Source organism: Hyla sarda, chromosome 2 (genome assembly GCF_029499605.1).
Source record: "Hyla sarda isolate aHylSar1 chromosome 2, aHylSar1.hap1, whole genome shotgun sequence".
Classification (NCBI taxonomy): Eukaryota; Metazoa; Chordata; class Amphibia; order Anura; family Hylidae; genus Hyla; species Hyla sarda.
The window spans coordinates 114839274-114853972 of record NC_079190.1 but is presented as its reverse complement, the minus strand read 5'-3'; the positions used below and the strand labels follow the sequence as shown (position 1 = coordinate 114853972).

Below are 14699 nucleotides of genomic sequence, written 5' to 3'. Positions count from 1 at the left end.
AAACATTTACTTTACATGGGCCAGTATTAAAAAAAAAAAAACTAGGTCTTAGCATTGATGTTAAAAATTATCTTAAATAACAAGTCTGACTTGAGAGAGAGGTGTGAATGTTCATGTTTTATGTATAAACCATTAAATATGCCTTGAAATATCAGCTTTTTCCAATTTTTTGGAAAACATACTTGATAATTGGTAACAACTCACATGTCTAAAAACTGCAATATACTATGAGTTATCCACTTTGTTAGAAGAATTCTCTGATAATAAAATTACCCAAATGGATCAAATGTAATATTTGGAAGTGTCCAGTTTTCCTGCAGCACACCAACAGGAGAAAATAAGCATTACACTGTTCTAAATAAAGCTAACAGTAATGCACACACATAAGAGGCAATTCACAATATAGGTAGCCATACAATTTCAAAAACTGTCAGTGCACTAAATGCACTTACCTCAAACCACACACGTGAACCCCTTTCAGGAAATACTGTAATCTCTCTTTGAACGCAAATTATGACAATTCAAGGAATATATTCATTAAGTGAAGTTTATTTAACTGAGATAGGTAAGGAAAATTGTACAGAAAGTAGAAAGTAATTGTTAAAGCAAAAAACAATGTCACATAAAAATGTATAGCAGGGACAAGATATTAGATATTTTTTAATATACTTTACATTTTTACATAGTGTCCCTAACCAATGCATTTTTTATGTGTACAGAATCAACACGTGGCAAAATGAACATATAAATGTAGATTGTCATCAACCATTGACTGTTATGCTTGCAATATGCATTATTTAGTCATGCCATGTACTGATTATGCTAAAACAGGCAGGCAGGCAAAAGGTAGCAAGATATGCGAAAAAGCCAGTGTAAGCCGGTCAGAAATACTTTTCATTCAATCATCAGAAGACAACATAGGGTTACATTTTTCTGGTAGTTGATGAGGTTGTTCTAGTTGTGGTCATAGTTGAGTTGCTGTTATATCCTGACCCAGAGCTGTATCCTCTGCTGGTATTTCCACTGACAGAACTAGCAGTATTTCCGCCACTGTAGCGGCCGCCACTCATTCCTCCACTGATGCTGGCTCCACCACTAGAGCTCATTCCTCCTTCATGGTGCATGCCACCTGCACTGGCTGAACTTCCAATGGTAGATGAAACAACAGCTGTATAAAAAAGAAAATGGAGACGTTTAACATATCAAGCATTGATGATGACAGCGATAATGCCTATTGTAGCCATAAAAATGGCAAATCATGATAATACTCACATATTTTAACAGGGCCAGCACATTCTCCAGAAATCCTACAAAATAAAATTGGTTTAGTGTATTTGCCATACACAAACAATGATTATCATCAAAAACTTGCTTCCTACAATTTTCTGCCAGCTATCTTGAAATAATATGTAGAATTTAAATTAAATGTTTTCATTTTCTAAAAGGAAGAAGGGCAGGTTAAGAAATGTTGAGATATTGATTTTTTAGATCTTCTTAAACTTATATTAGTTATATAGTTACCAGCACTCTTCTCCTTCCAACAGTTTCCTGTAGGTGGCGATCTCAAGATCCAGAGCCAGTTTAACATTCATCAGTTCTTGGTACTCTCTTAGTTGACGGGCCATATCCTGCTTGGCCTTCTGTAGAGCATCCTCAAGTTCGGAGAGTTTTTCTTTGGCATCCTTGACAGCCATCTCTCCACGCTCCTCAGCCTCAGCTATGGCAGCCTCAAGTTTGGCTTTCTGAAGACATAAATGTAAATGTTGCTGTTAAATCATAAACATATTTCTGTGTCTTTTGGCATCATTGCATTTAAATGCAGTATTTTCTATAAGAGTATTTGTGCTTTGCCATGACCATATTTATTGCTCAAGCCACAGAGCTCTAAAAAGCATATAGATCATCTGAATATAAATTGCTAAATTTTTGAAATATAACAATTGTAGAAATAATCTTAACTAAATGTATTTTATTTGTTGTGTAAGATCAACCTTTTTTGGCCCGAGTACCCCTTGGCAGCCCATTTCTAAATTTTGTACCCTCTTCATGTAATTAATATAGTTTCTGTTGTTTCAAATATGCTTTTCTTTATGCTTCTCCACTGCTGTCCTCCCGCCCTGCTCCTGGGGGTAGGAATCTCAGCTAGTACCAGCAACCACTACTCACTTCTTCTCTGCTGTTGAAGCAATAACCAGTGGCTGCAGCCACCATTACAGATTTTTTTCCGAGTACACCCAGGAAAGCTGCTAAGTACCCCTGGGGGTACATGTACCCCAGGTTGGGAACCACTGTGTTAGATGAACAAGCTATATCATATTAATTTACCTGAGCCTTTGCATTTTCGATCTCTCCTTTGAGTCTGTTAATAAGTCTGTTGAGATCGGCAATTTCGTTTTTGGTGTTTCTCAGATCATCTCCATGCTTTCCTGCTGCATTCTTTAGCTCTTCATACTAAAGAAAATAAAAAGATATAGCAAGATGTCATAGGCTCTAATTATGCCAGCTATATACTTTGTACAGTCTCATAGATTGAGATGGTAGATTTTTAGCTTGCACTTACTTTTGATTGATACCAGGATTCAGCCTCAGCTCTGCTGTTCTTGGCAATCTCTTCATATTGGGCCTTGACTTCATTGATGATACAATCCATATCAAGGTCTCTGCTGTTATCCATCGACACAATAACTGAAGTGTCAGATATTTGAGATTCCAGTTGGCAAATTTCCTAAAATTTTTAAAGAAAACAAAGCCAAATGTAAAAGTAGTACTGCAGTAATATTCAGTCGAAGCTCTTCAAGATGACTTCCTAAAGTAGCATTGAAACATGGCCTTCAAGGGGTGGTTGAAAGGAAATTTAATCTAGATAAACAACTAGTTTTCTCAAAGATGTGGTATATGGAGTGGTCTCACTGTGAAAAACCTATGTAAAAATGCACTTTTGTTGTGAAACATTGTCTTAAAGAATGTATATTAAAGTATATTTACAACATCTGGTCTAGAAATAGCCATAGCCACAAGTCAGTGGTCTTTTAGAGTGGTTTCATGGTTGATGTTGAAAATTATTGTAGTATAATGTTGAATCCCTTATAAGGCTACAAAAAAACAATGTGTCAAGCCAAGTCATGTTCCAAATAACCTTTTTTAAATCCACAAACATAATGACATGATATGAGTGGTTTACACAAGTGACTAGAGCTCTGTATACAAAAACAGTCAATATGTAGTTTGGTTTCAGCTCAGATCACAACTTACCATCTCATAAATGGCCCTTGTGAAGTTGATCTCATCAGTCAAGGAATCAACCTTTGATTGTAAGTCAGTTTTGCTCATAAATGCTGCATCAACATCCTGTGAACAAACATAAGATAAGCTTTTTTTTTAAACCCAAGCTAAGAATTAGCCGTTTGTTGCTTGCAGAAATAATGCATATCCATTACCCGTTTCAGTACTACAAATTGATTTTCTGCTGTTGTACGCTTGTTGAGTTCATCTTCGTACCTATGGAAAAAGTGACAATAATTTATTGGGAATAAGTTACTTGATTAATACAATATGCTAATATCTACTGCGTAATTTTTTTAAAAATATAATCATACTTTCTCTTGAAATCTTCAACTAACTCTTCCATAGTCCTCTTTTCTCCTTCAAGTCGTGACTTCTCACATACGAAAGAATCCAACTGGCGTCTGAGGTTGGTTATGTAGTTCTCAAAAAGTGGTTCAATATTGCTTTTCACATTTTTGTGCTCTTGTAGGAAAGCCCATTTTGTCTCCAACATCTTATTCTGCTGTTCTAAAAATCGCACCTATAAAATCAAATTTGTATAAAGATGTTATGCAATATATTGTAGGAAAATTCATAACATTGGTACTTTACAAAAGATAACTGGATTGTAAGAATACGGGTCATTCATATTAGTACTAGATTTCTTTGCAAACTAATATATTTATAAGAAACTTTGTAAGAAAAAAGAACAATAATTAAGTATAGAAAAACATTAGTGAAAAATGTAAGTGAAAAAAGGATGCCCAGCAACAAGATGTACACAGTTAAAGAACTCATGAGCATATCATTGAGAATCATGTAGACCCAAACATCATAGGACATTCTAGAGAAGCACTATTCTTAGTTGCTAGAATGCATATTTGACTTGATAGCATATTTGATAATCTACAAAATAAGTTTGCTTTACTGCTAGCTCAAACTGAGTAGGTATAGGTCTAGGTTAGCAATTTCTAATTCCACATATTAACAGTTCTACAATTTAGCTGTTCCTAAATAAATAGTAACAATGATAATAATAATAATACTTCTCAATCCTGTCATGGTTGTTTCCATTTGTTATAAGTCATACCTTGTCAATAAAAGAAGCAAATTTGTTGTTCAGTGACTTGATCTGTTCCTTCTCCTCTTTCCGTACTTTCTGGATATTTGGATCAATCTCCAAATTCAAGGGGGTCAGAAGACTTTGGTTGACAGTTACGTTTGTAATGGTTCCATATCCACTTGGTCCAAAGGAAGATCCACCAAAACCAGCACCTCCAAAAACAGATCTGCCCAAGCCAGAACCCATACCACTACCATATCCACCACCCATACCAGCTCCCCCATATGCACTCATTCCTGTATTACAACCTGCAACAGAAATTTTTCTTGTTCCTCCAACATTATAGGCACTTCTGCTGCTGTACTGGGCCTGCATCCTTGAGCCACTGTGGCTTCTTGAAGAGCCCACAGTAGGCCTACACACATTCCTTGGCATAGAGGAAGAACTAAAATTTTTGAAGCTAGAACTACTGCGGTGAGCCATAGCAAGAAAAGAAAGAGGAGGCTAACTGCAGTGAAAGCTTGGGTGAGCAGTTCTGAAGTGAAGACAGCATCTCCTTTTATATATGGTAAGTGGGTTTGGCAGCATTCTAGAATGCAAAAAAAAAAACCTATAATTGCATTTTTATTGGTATAAAGTGCTGGCATGGCATTCCATGGTTCTGCCATTTGCAGAAAAGGAAATTACACACCTTCTGAATTACAAAAAAATAACAGCTGGTTTTTCTCCTACCAATAAACAAGATTTTATTTCTTTGCAGGTTACAAGAACGATTAAACCATAATAATAAGATGGTGTCTTTTAACAGTGTCATAAATATTGCTATGTGTTGAGCTACTATGTTATTCTCATGTTTCCTGTTTGTCTCACATAACTCATGTTAAATATCTTCCAAAAGTCTATTTTTAGAATTTTATTTTAGAATAGATTTAATGGTCAGTGCTGTGCTTGATTCCGGAGTGTAATCATTCACTTCAGCCCTCATGTACTTTTACGTTGGCTCAGGTGCCTAAAGAAAGAAACTTAAGGTTATATTCACATATATTGTGTTCAGATTTGATGCTGCAGATTTGATTAGCACAGCCTTAAATCTGCGTCATATTCACAGCATCAAATCCAGACCCAACATAGTACATATGAATGTACCCTGGAGATAGAAAAGTTACAAGGTTTGAGATTCACAGCATTACAGAATTTACAATTATATTACATATTTTTTGTTTACATCTGGCAGTTGGAGACTCCACTGATCTAAACAATGGACTAGTCATGGTCATCAGTGTACCCGCTACTAAGAAATGAAGACTAGAAATATTGGAAATCTGTTTCTTGTTAAGATTTATAATACATACATATATATATATATATATATATATATATATATATATATATATATATAAATATACAGACCAAAAGTTTGGACACACCTTCTCATTCAGAGTTTTCTTTATTTTCATGACTATGAAAATTGTAGATTCACACTGAAGGCATCAAAACTATGAATTAACACATGTGGAATTATATACATAAAAAAAAAAGTGTGAAAATATGTAATATTCTAGGTTCTAGCCTCCTTTTGCTTTGATTGCTGCATTGCACACTCTTGGCATTCTCTTGATGAGCTTCAAGAGGTAGTCACCTGAAATGGTCTTCCAACAGTCTTGAAGGAGTTTCCAGAGATGCTTAGCACTTGTTGGCCCTTTTTGCCTTCACTCTGCGGTCCAGCTCATCCCAAACCATCTCGATTGGGTTCAGGTCCGGTGACTGTGGAGGCCAGGGCATCTGGTGCAGCACCTCATCACTCTCCTTCTTGGTCAAATAGCCCTTACACAGCCTGGAGGTGTCTTTGGGGTCATTGTCCTGTTAAAAAATAAATGATGGTCCAATTAAACGCAAACCGGATGGAAAAGCATGCCGCTGCAAGATGCTGTGGTAGCCATGCTGGTTCAGTATGCCTTCAATTTTGAATAAATCCCCAACAGTGTCCCCAGCAAAGCACCCCCACACCATCACACCTCCTCCTCCACACCAGCACACCCGTGACGTGAAAACCATTTCAGGTGGCCTGCAAAATCCTGTTAATTAATTTGATCATCTGTATGTCTGCAACCTAAAAACAGCAAAAAAAAAAAAAAAAAAAGAAGAAAGAATCCTGAACAACAACAAAAATGAGAATGAAAAATTGGTTTGCAAGACAGAAACAAAAATGTATTGTATTTGAGCGGTATTGCCATATGCAAGTGTGAAAGAGCCCCTTGCTTATTTGTACAAAATACATGCACTTGTTACAGAAACAACTCCATTTAGATATATGAATGGGATTACCAGTCGGGACCCCCAACCAATCGCAAAACAGGGGTTGTGTCCCCCAGACCATCAGCACACATGTTCAGCCACCATTCCATTCAATTGTTATGGGACTTCCGAACAATGCTGAACTCACTTATGTTCAAAAGTGAATGGAGCTGTGGCTGAACATGCACAATGCCACTTCACTTGGGGGACATTTGACCTCTGTCCACATGATTGGTGGAAATCCCAATGGAAGGACCACCAACGATCAGCTAATTTACCCCGATTTTGTAGATAGGGGATAAATTTGAATCTTTGGACTACCCCTTTAAGCTTTAATTTATGACAACTGTAGCACCTTATATTTTGTGAGCATAATGAATATAAGGTATAAATAGGAAGACCACCTGGTACATGTTACTCCGATACAGTTTGGAATCTTCCATCCATTACTCATACATTTACTGAATTGGAAAATTGCCACATAGTGTGTGTAAAACATAACCTATGTAATCAAGTAGTAGTTTGTTGGGTTGGGCATAGACATTTTACTGACATACAGTAATAGTTATATCATCATGATAAAAAGCTTGCTATACTTTACTCACAAATAATGAATATAATTATTCTACTGAAAAAAAATTGGCTCTTATAAATCACACATAAAAGGACTGGCAAGGCCAGAAGGAGTTCATTACCATCTGGACCAGTCTCGATATTACTAGTCATAGTCTATATATACGAACAGATGCATAAATAAGATGGTACTTACATAAATTCGAACAGTTATATTAAAATAAGAAAAGCTAAGAAAAAGGCACTTTTCTATTCTAGTTCTTGAATATAATGTTTTAAATAAACTCTGGTGCCTTAGGATTACTCTAAGTGCATTTTAACCTCTTAGGCGTCCATAGCAACTTTTCAGAGGCCTGTTTAAAAATTAAAGATGCAATCTAATTGGTTGCTATGGGCAACTGGTCAACTTTTCCTCTGCACAGTAAATTTCCCCCTTAGTGATACAAATAATGTTATCTCTAATGACTAATAAATGTTTTTCTTCTGCGGTCTTCTAACAATCATAACTTTAAATTGTTTTCTTCCATAGTAATATAGTTCATAAGGTTGAAAAAAAGACCAGAGTCCATCAAGTTCAACCTATAATCCTAATGAGTCCCTACTGAGTTGATCCAGAGAAAGACAAAAAAAAAAAAAAAAAACATAAAATTTCCTTTCCGACTCCAAATATGGCAGTCAGAATAAATCCCTGGATCAACGTTCTGTCCCAATAAATCTAGTATACATAACCATCAATGTTATTATTCTCCAAAAATGGATCCAGACCCTTTTTGAAGTGTTTTACAGAGTTCACCATGACCAACTACTCAGGCAGAGAATTCCATAGTCTCACTGCTCTTACAGTAAAGAACCCCTGTCTGTGCTGGTGTAGAAACATTCTTTCCTCTAAACATAGAGGATGCCCCCTTGTTATAGATACAGTTCTTAGTATAAATAGATCATGGGAGAGATCTCTGTACTGTCCCCTGATATATTTATACATAGTTATTAGGTCTCCCCTAAGCTTTCTTTTTTTTTCAAACTTAATGACCACAATTCTGATAACCTTTCTGGGTACTGTGGGCCTCCCATTCCCCAAATTACCCTGGTTGCCCGCCTTTGAACCCTCTCCAGCTCCACTATATCTTTCTTGTACACTGGTGCCCAGTACTGTACACAGTATTCTATGTGTGGTCTGACTAGAGATTTGTACAGCGGTAGAATTATTTCCATGTCGTGGACATCTATGCCCCTATTGATGCACCCCATGATTTTATTTGCCTTGGCAGCAGCTGCCCGACACTGGTCACTACAGCTAAATTTACTGTTATCTAAGACTCCCAAGTCCTTTTCCACGTCAGTCGTCCAAGTGGGCTCCAATTTAATACATAATCCCAGCCTAGATTTTTCTTCCCCATGTGCATTACCTTACATTTATCAGTGTTGAACCTCATGTGCCACTTCTCAGCCCAAATCTCCAACCTATCCAGATCCATTTGTAACAGTGCACTGTCCTCTATAGTGTTTACCACTTTACAGAGTTTAGTATCATCTGCAAAGATTGTTACTTTACTATTCAACCCCTCAACAAGGTCATTAATGAATATATTAAATAGGACAGGACCCAAGACGGATCCCTGTGGTACCCCACTAATAACAGTCACCCAAGCAGAATAAGTACCATTAATAACCACCCTCTGTTTCCTATCACTGAGCCAGTTACTTACCCACTTACACACATTCTCCCCCAGCCCAATCCTACTCATTTTATGCACCAACCTTTTATGTGGAACCATATCAAATGCTTTGGAAAAATCCAGATATACGACATCCAGCGATTTCCCCTGGTCCAGTCTGGAGCTCACCTCCTCATAAAAGCTGATCAGGTTAGTTTGACAGGACCGAACCCTCATAAAGCCATGCCGATATGGAGTCATACATTTATTTTTTATCAAGATACTCCAAAATAGCATCTCTTAGAAAACCCTCAAACAATTTACATACAACAGAGGTTAACCTAACAGGCCTATAATTCCCAGGGTCACCTGTTGATCCCTTTTTAAATATTGGCACCACATTTGCCATGCGCCAGTCCTGGGGAACAATCCCTGTTACTGTAGAGTCCATGAATATAAAAAATAAGGGTCTGTCTATTACATTACTTATTTCCTTTAGAACACGGCGGTGAATGCCATCTGGACCTGGTGATTTGTCCATTTTGATTTTTTGTAGGCGTCACAGTACTTCTTCCTGGGTTAGACAGGAGACCTGTACTGGGGAATTTACCTTATCTCACTGTATTTCACCTGGCATTTCATTTTTCACGTTGAATACAGTGGAGAAGAATTTGTTTAATATATTTGCTTTTTCCTGATCCCCGTTTATAATTTCTTCCTCATAATTTTTTAAAGGGCCTACACTTTCATTTATGACATTTTTGCTATTTATATAGTTAAATAACATTTTGGGGTTAGTTTTACTCTCTTTGGCAATGAGCCTTTCTGTCTATTTTTGTGGCTTTTATCAGTTTTTTTTACATATTTTACATTTTTCTCTATAGCTTTTTTAATGCTTCTTAACTGCCATCCTGTTTTAGTAGTAAAATGCTTTATTTTTGTCATTTATTGCCCCCTTAACGTTCTTATTCATCCATATTGGTTTTCTTTTATTTCTGACCCTTTTATTCACATAAAGTATATACATCTTACAGTGAGAATTTAAGATATTTTTAAAAGTCTCCCATTTAGTAGTGATGTTGCAAACATAAAATTTTCAGTTTGCGAACCGCGAACGCGAACTTCCGCAGAGATGTCAGCAGAGAGTACCAGAAAAATTAGGCATGGACACATGCCTGAAAAATTTGGTATTGTTGCAGCCGCTTCTGTAGCAGCGGCCAGAAAAATTGCAGCACCATAACAAGTGCAGCAGCAGAGGCCAGAAAAATTAGGCATGTACACATGGATGAAAAATTTGGTATTGTCGCAGCCGCATCTGTAGCAGCAGCCAGAAAAATTGCAGCACCAGAAAAAGTGAAGCAGCAGAGGCCAGAAAAATTAGGCATGTACACCTTGCTGGAAAATTTGGTATTGTCGCAGCTGTAGCAGCGGCCATAAAAATTGCAGCACCATAACAGGTGCAGCAGCAGAGGCCAGAAAAATTAGGCATGTACACATGGATGAAAAATTGGGTATTGTCGCAGCCGCAGCTGTAGCAGCGGCCACAAAAATTGCAGCACCATAACCAGTGCAGCAGCAGTTGAGAGGGCAGATAAGTCACACAAGTTATACGGCATTCAGAGTTCCAATACAGCAGCGTGTGGACCATTTTTAGCCCAAGGCAGCTCATCTGATCAGGCCTTGTTCAGTCAAATGTATCGCCCAGTGTCAGTCCCTTCGGTATCCATCCCTCATTCATCTTAAGAAAGGTGAGGTAATCCAGACTTTTTTGACCAAGGCGACTCCTCTTCTCAGTGACAATACCTCCTGCTGTACTGAAGGTCCTTTCTGACAGGACACTTGAAGCGGGGCAGGCCAGAAGTTTGAGCGCAAATTGGGATAGCTCAGGCCACAGGTTAAGCCGGCACACCCAGTAGTCAAGTGGTTCATCGCTCCTCAGAGTGTCGATATCTGCGGTTAAGGCCAGGTAGTCTGCTACATGTCGGTCAAGTCGTTCTCTGATGGTGGACCCCGAAGGACTGTGGCAATGCGTAGGACTTAAAAAGCTCTGCATGTCCTCCATCAACAGCATGTCTGTACAGCATCCTGTCCTTGCCGGCCTGTTCGTGGGAGGAGGAGGAGGAGGAGGATTACTTTCACCTCTTCCCCTGTTAGATCCCTGTTGTGCTGTGACATGACCCTTATACGCTGTGTACAGCATACTTCTTAATTTATTTTGGACCTGCTGAATCCTTTCCACCTTGCTGTAATGCGGTAATATGTCAGGCACTTTATGTTTATACCGGGGGTCTAGTAGCGTGGACACCCAGTACAGGTCGTTCTCCTTCATCCTTTTTATACGAGGGTCCCTCAACAGGCACGACAGCATGAAAGACCCCATTTGCACAAGGACGGATGCCGAGCTACTCATGTCCTGTTCCTCGTCCTCAGTGATGTCAGGGAAGGTATAATCTTCTTCCCCCCAGCCACGTACAACACCACGGGAACCAGATAGGTGACAAGGAGCACCCTGGGATGCCTGCTGTGGTTGGTCTTCCTCCTCCTCTTCAAAGCCACATACCTCCTCTGACTCCTCTTCCTCACAATCCTCTTCCAGCATTGCCGCAGGTCCAGCAGGCGATGCTGATAAGGCTGTTTCTGGTGGTGATTGTGTCCACAATTCTTCCTCTTCACGCTCATCTATTGCCTGATCCAGCACTCTTCTCGGGGCACAGCTTTTTCTTGTTGGAGCAGGCGGTCGAACATTAGGAGTGTTGAATTCCAATGTGTCGGGCTGTCGCAAATCAAGCACCTCACTGGCATGTTGTTTCGCCGCTGGATATCTGACAAGTGTGCCATGGCCGTGTAGGAACACCTGAAATGGCCACACACCTTCCTGGACTGCTTCAGGACATCCTGTAAGCGTGGGTACTTGAGCACAAAGCGTTGTACAATCAGATTACACACAAGTGCAATGAACGGCACATATGTCAACTTGCCCAACCTCAATGCCGCCAACAAATTAGTTCCGTTGTCACAAACAACCTTGCTGAACTCCAGTTGGTGCGGAGTCAGCCACTGGTCCACCTGTGCGTTCAGGGCCGACAGGAGCGCTGGTGCGGTGTGACTCTCCGCTTTGAGGCAAGTCAACCCCAAGATGGCGTGACACTGCCGTATCCGGGATGTGGTATAGCACTTAGGGAGCTGGGGGGGGGGCGGGGTGCCGGTGATGTGGAGCAAGACGCAGCAGTGGAAGAGGACTCGGCCGAGGATGTTATGGAAGAGGATGGAGTAGGAGGAGTAGAGGAGGTGGCAGCAGGCCTGCCTGCAAGTCGTGGCGGTGTCACCAACTCCTCTGCAGAGCCACGCATTGCATGCTTGACAGCCGTCACCAGGTTTACCCAATGCGCAGTGTAGGTGATATACCTGCCCTGACCATGCTTTGCGGACCAGGTATCAGTGGTCAGATGGACCCTTGCCCCTACACTGTGTGCCAGACATGCCATAATTTCCTTTTGCACAATGGAGTAAAGGTTGGGGATTGCCTTTTGTGCAAAAAAATTTCAGCCGGGTACCTTCCACTGCGGTGTCCCAATGGCTACAATTTTAAAGTCCTCAGACTCCACCAGCTTGTATGGTAAAAGCTGGCGTGCTAGCAGTTCCGACAAGCAAGCTGTCAGACGACGGGCTAGGGGGTGACTTTGAGACATTGTCTTCTTGCACTCAAACATCTCCTTGACAGACACCTGACTGTGGGCAGATGAGCAGGAACTGCTCAAGGCGAGAGACGGAGAGGCGGATGGTTGAGAGGGGGCAAGGAGGGCAGCAGTGGTTGACCTGGCTGAAGATGCTGGACCAGGAGGAAGATGGCGGCTTTGACTTTGTGTGCTGCTTGTACTGACGTGTTGATCCCATAGGCGTTTGTGATGTGACATCATGTGCCTTCGCAAAGCAGTTGTGCCTAGGTGGGTGCTGGACTTCCCACGACTCAGTTTCTTCTGGCACAGGTTGCAAATGGCCTCACTGTTGTCAGAGGCAGACACACAAAAACAATGCCACACTGCTGAGCTTTGCGATGATGGCATTCTGGTGGTGGCAACAGCATGCATTGATTGGCGTCCCGTCTGGCTGACCCCAGGTGCCGATGCATGTTGTCTGACTGTGCCACTAGCTCCTTGCAATGACCTCCCCCTGCTTCCAACTCGTCTCCTCCTCCTCTCTGTCTCTCCATCTGAACTTTCCCCCTCTTCTTCTCTTCTAGCGGGCACCCACGTGGCATCCACAGACACATCGTCATCATCAACACCTTCACCGCTATCTGACACCTCAAGAAAGGAAGCAGCAGCGGGTACAACATCATCATCACACCGTACGTCCATGTGTGTAATGCTGCCTGACTGAGACATATCCTTGTTAACTACATCCTCTGGCAATAATGGTTGCGCATCACTCATGTCTTCAAACTGATGTGTAAATAACTTCACTGACGGATCAAGTAAAGCTGCTGTGGTACTAGTGTTGGTGGTGGCGGCAGGCGGGCAAGTGGTAGCATGAGAGGTTCCCAAAGCTAAGCTAGAGGAGGAGGACGGTGCGTCAAGGTTCCGAGCGGAAGCGGAAGTAGATTGGGTGTCTTGTGATAGACAGTCAACTAAGTCCTCAGAACTTCGGGGGTTCAGGGTACGTGGCCTCTGAACACTGGCCATTCTAGGGCCAAAGGGAATCCCAACACCACGACGGCCCCTGCGGGGTGGTCTTCCTCTGCCAGTCATTTTTTTGGTTAAATTTGCACAAGTGTCACACCAAATGTGATTTGCACTAGGGTGACACAATTTGCCCTGCAGGCAAAAAAAATGGCAACTGTGACGTGAACTGACAGTGACGACTGATTTTATTTAACAGCCCAAAAAGTTTTTTGTTTTTTTTAATTTGCACAAATGTCACACCTAATGTGATTTGCACTAGGGTGATAAAATTTGCCCTGCAGGAGAAAAAAATTGCAACTGTGACGTGAACTGACAGTGACAACTGATTTTATTTAGCAGCCAAAAAAGGTATTTTTTTTTATTTGCACAACTGTCACACCAATTGGGATTTGCACTAGTGTGAGAATGAGCAAAAAAACTTGCCAGCGGAGTTCCCCTTTTAAGCAGTGGTCCCCAACCAGGGTGCCTCCAGCTGTTACAAAACACACGGACTAATGCATTTCAGCCCTTTGAATACTGTAGTAGTTAGTTGCTTTAAAGAAAAAAAGCTTGCAAGCGGAGTTCCCCTTTAAGCAGTGGTCCCCAACCAGGGTGCCTCCAGCTGTTGCAAAACACACGGACTGATATCTTTCCGCCCTTTGAATACTGTAGTAATTAGTTGCTTGAAGGAACTTAAATTTGATTCTGGAGTACCCCTTTTAACCAACGGTTCCCTCCCAACCAGGGTGCCTCCAGCTGTTGCAAGACTCCCAGACTGATATCTTTTAGCCCTTTGAATACTGTAGTAGTTAGTTGCTTGAAGGAACTTAAGTTTGATTCTGGAGTACCCCTTTTAACCAGCGGTTCCCTCCCAACCAGGGTGCCTCCAGCTGTTGCAAGACACACGGACTGATATTTTCAGCCCTAAAAAGGGCTTTTTTGGGTGCTGTCCTGAAAGCAGATGTTACACTAGTGCTTTAGAAGTAAACTGGACCCTGAATACACCACCTAGCAGCAACCTAGCTATAGCTTTCCCTATACAGCAGGAGCAGCTTCTCTGACCCTCCACTTCCTAGGCATGCAGCATGCTGAATGAGGGTAAAATAGCGTCCGTGCAAGAGGTAGGAGGGTCTGGAAGGGAGGGACTGCTGCTGATTTGCTGTAATTTGTCTGTTGACTCTGACTCAC

General features: G+C 40.9%; 1 protein-coding gene across 1 annotated transcript; it reads right to left on the bottom strand.

Moving 5' to 3' along the window:
* Window positions 1–923: 923 nt before the first annotated feature.
* Window positions 924–4810, bottom strand: LOC130357700 (keratin, type II cytoskeletal cochleal-like). Its single transcript, XM_056560425.1, has 9 exons — window positions 4355–4810; window positions 3597–3805; window positions 3438–3498; window positions 3253–3348; window positions 2561–2725; window positions 2326–2451; window positions 1522–1742; window positions 1273–1307; window positions 924–1168 (listed from the first exon to the last, which is right to left on the bottom strand). The coding sequence occupies exons 1-9, from the start codon at window positions 4808–4810 to the stop codon at window positions 924–926; spliced, it is 1614 nt and encodes a 537-aa protein (XP_056416400.1).
* Window positions 4811–14699: the final 9889 nt, after the last annotated feature.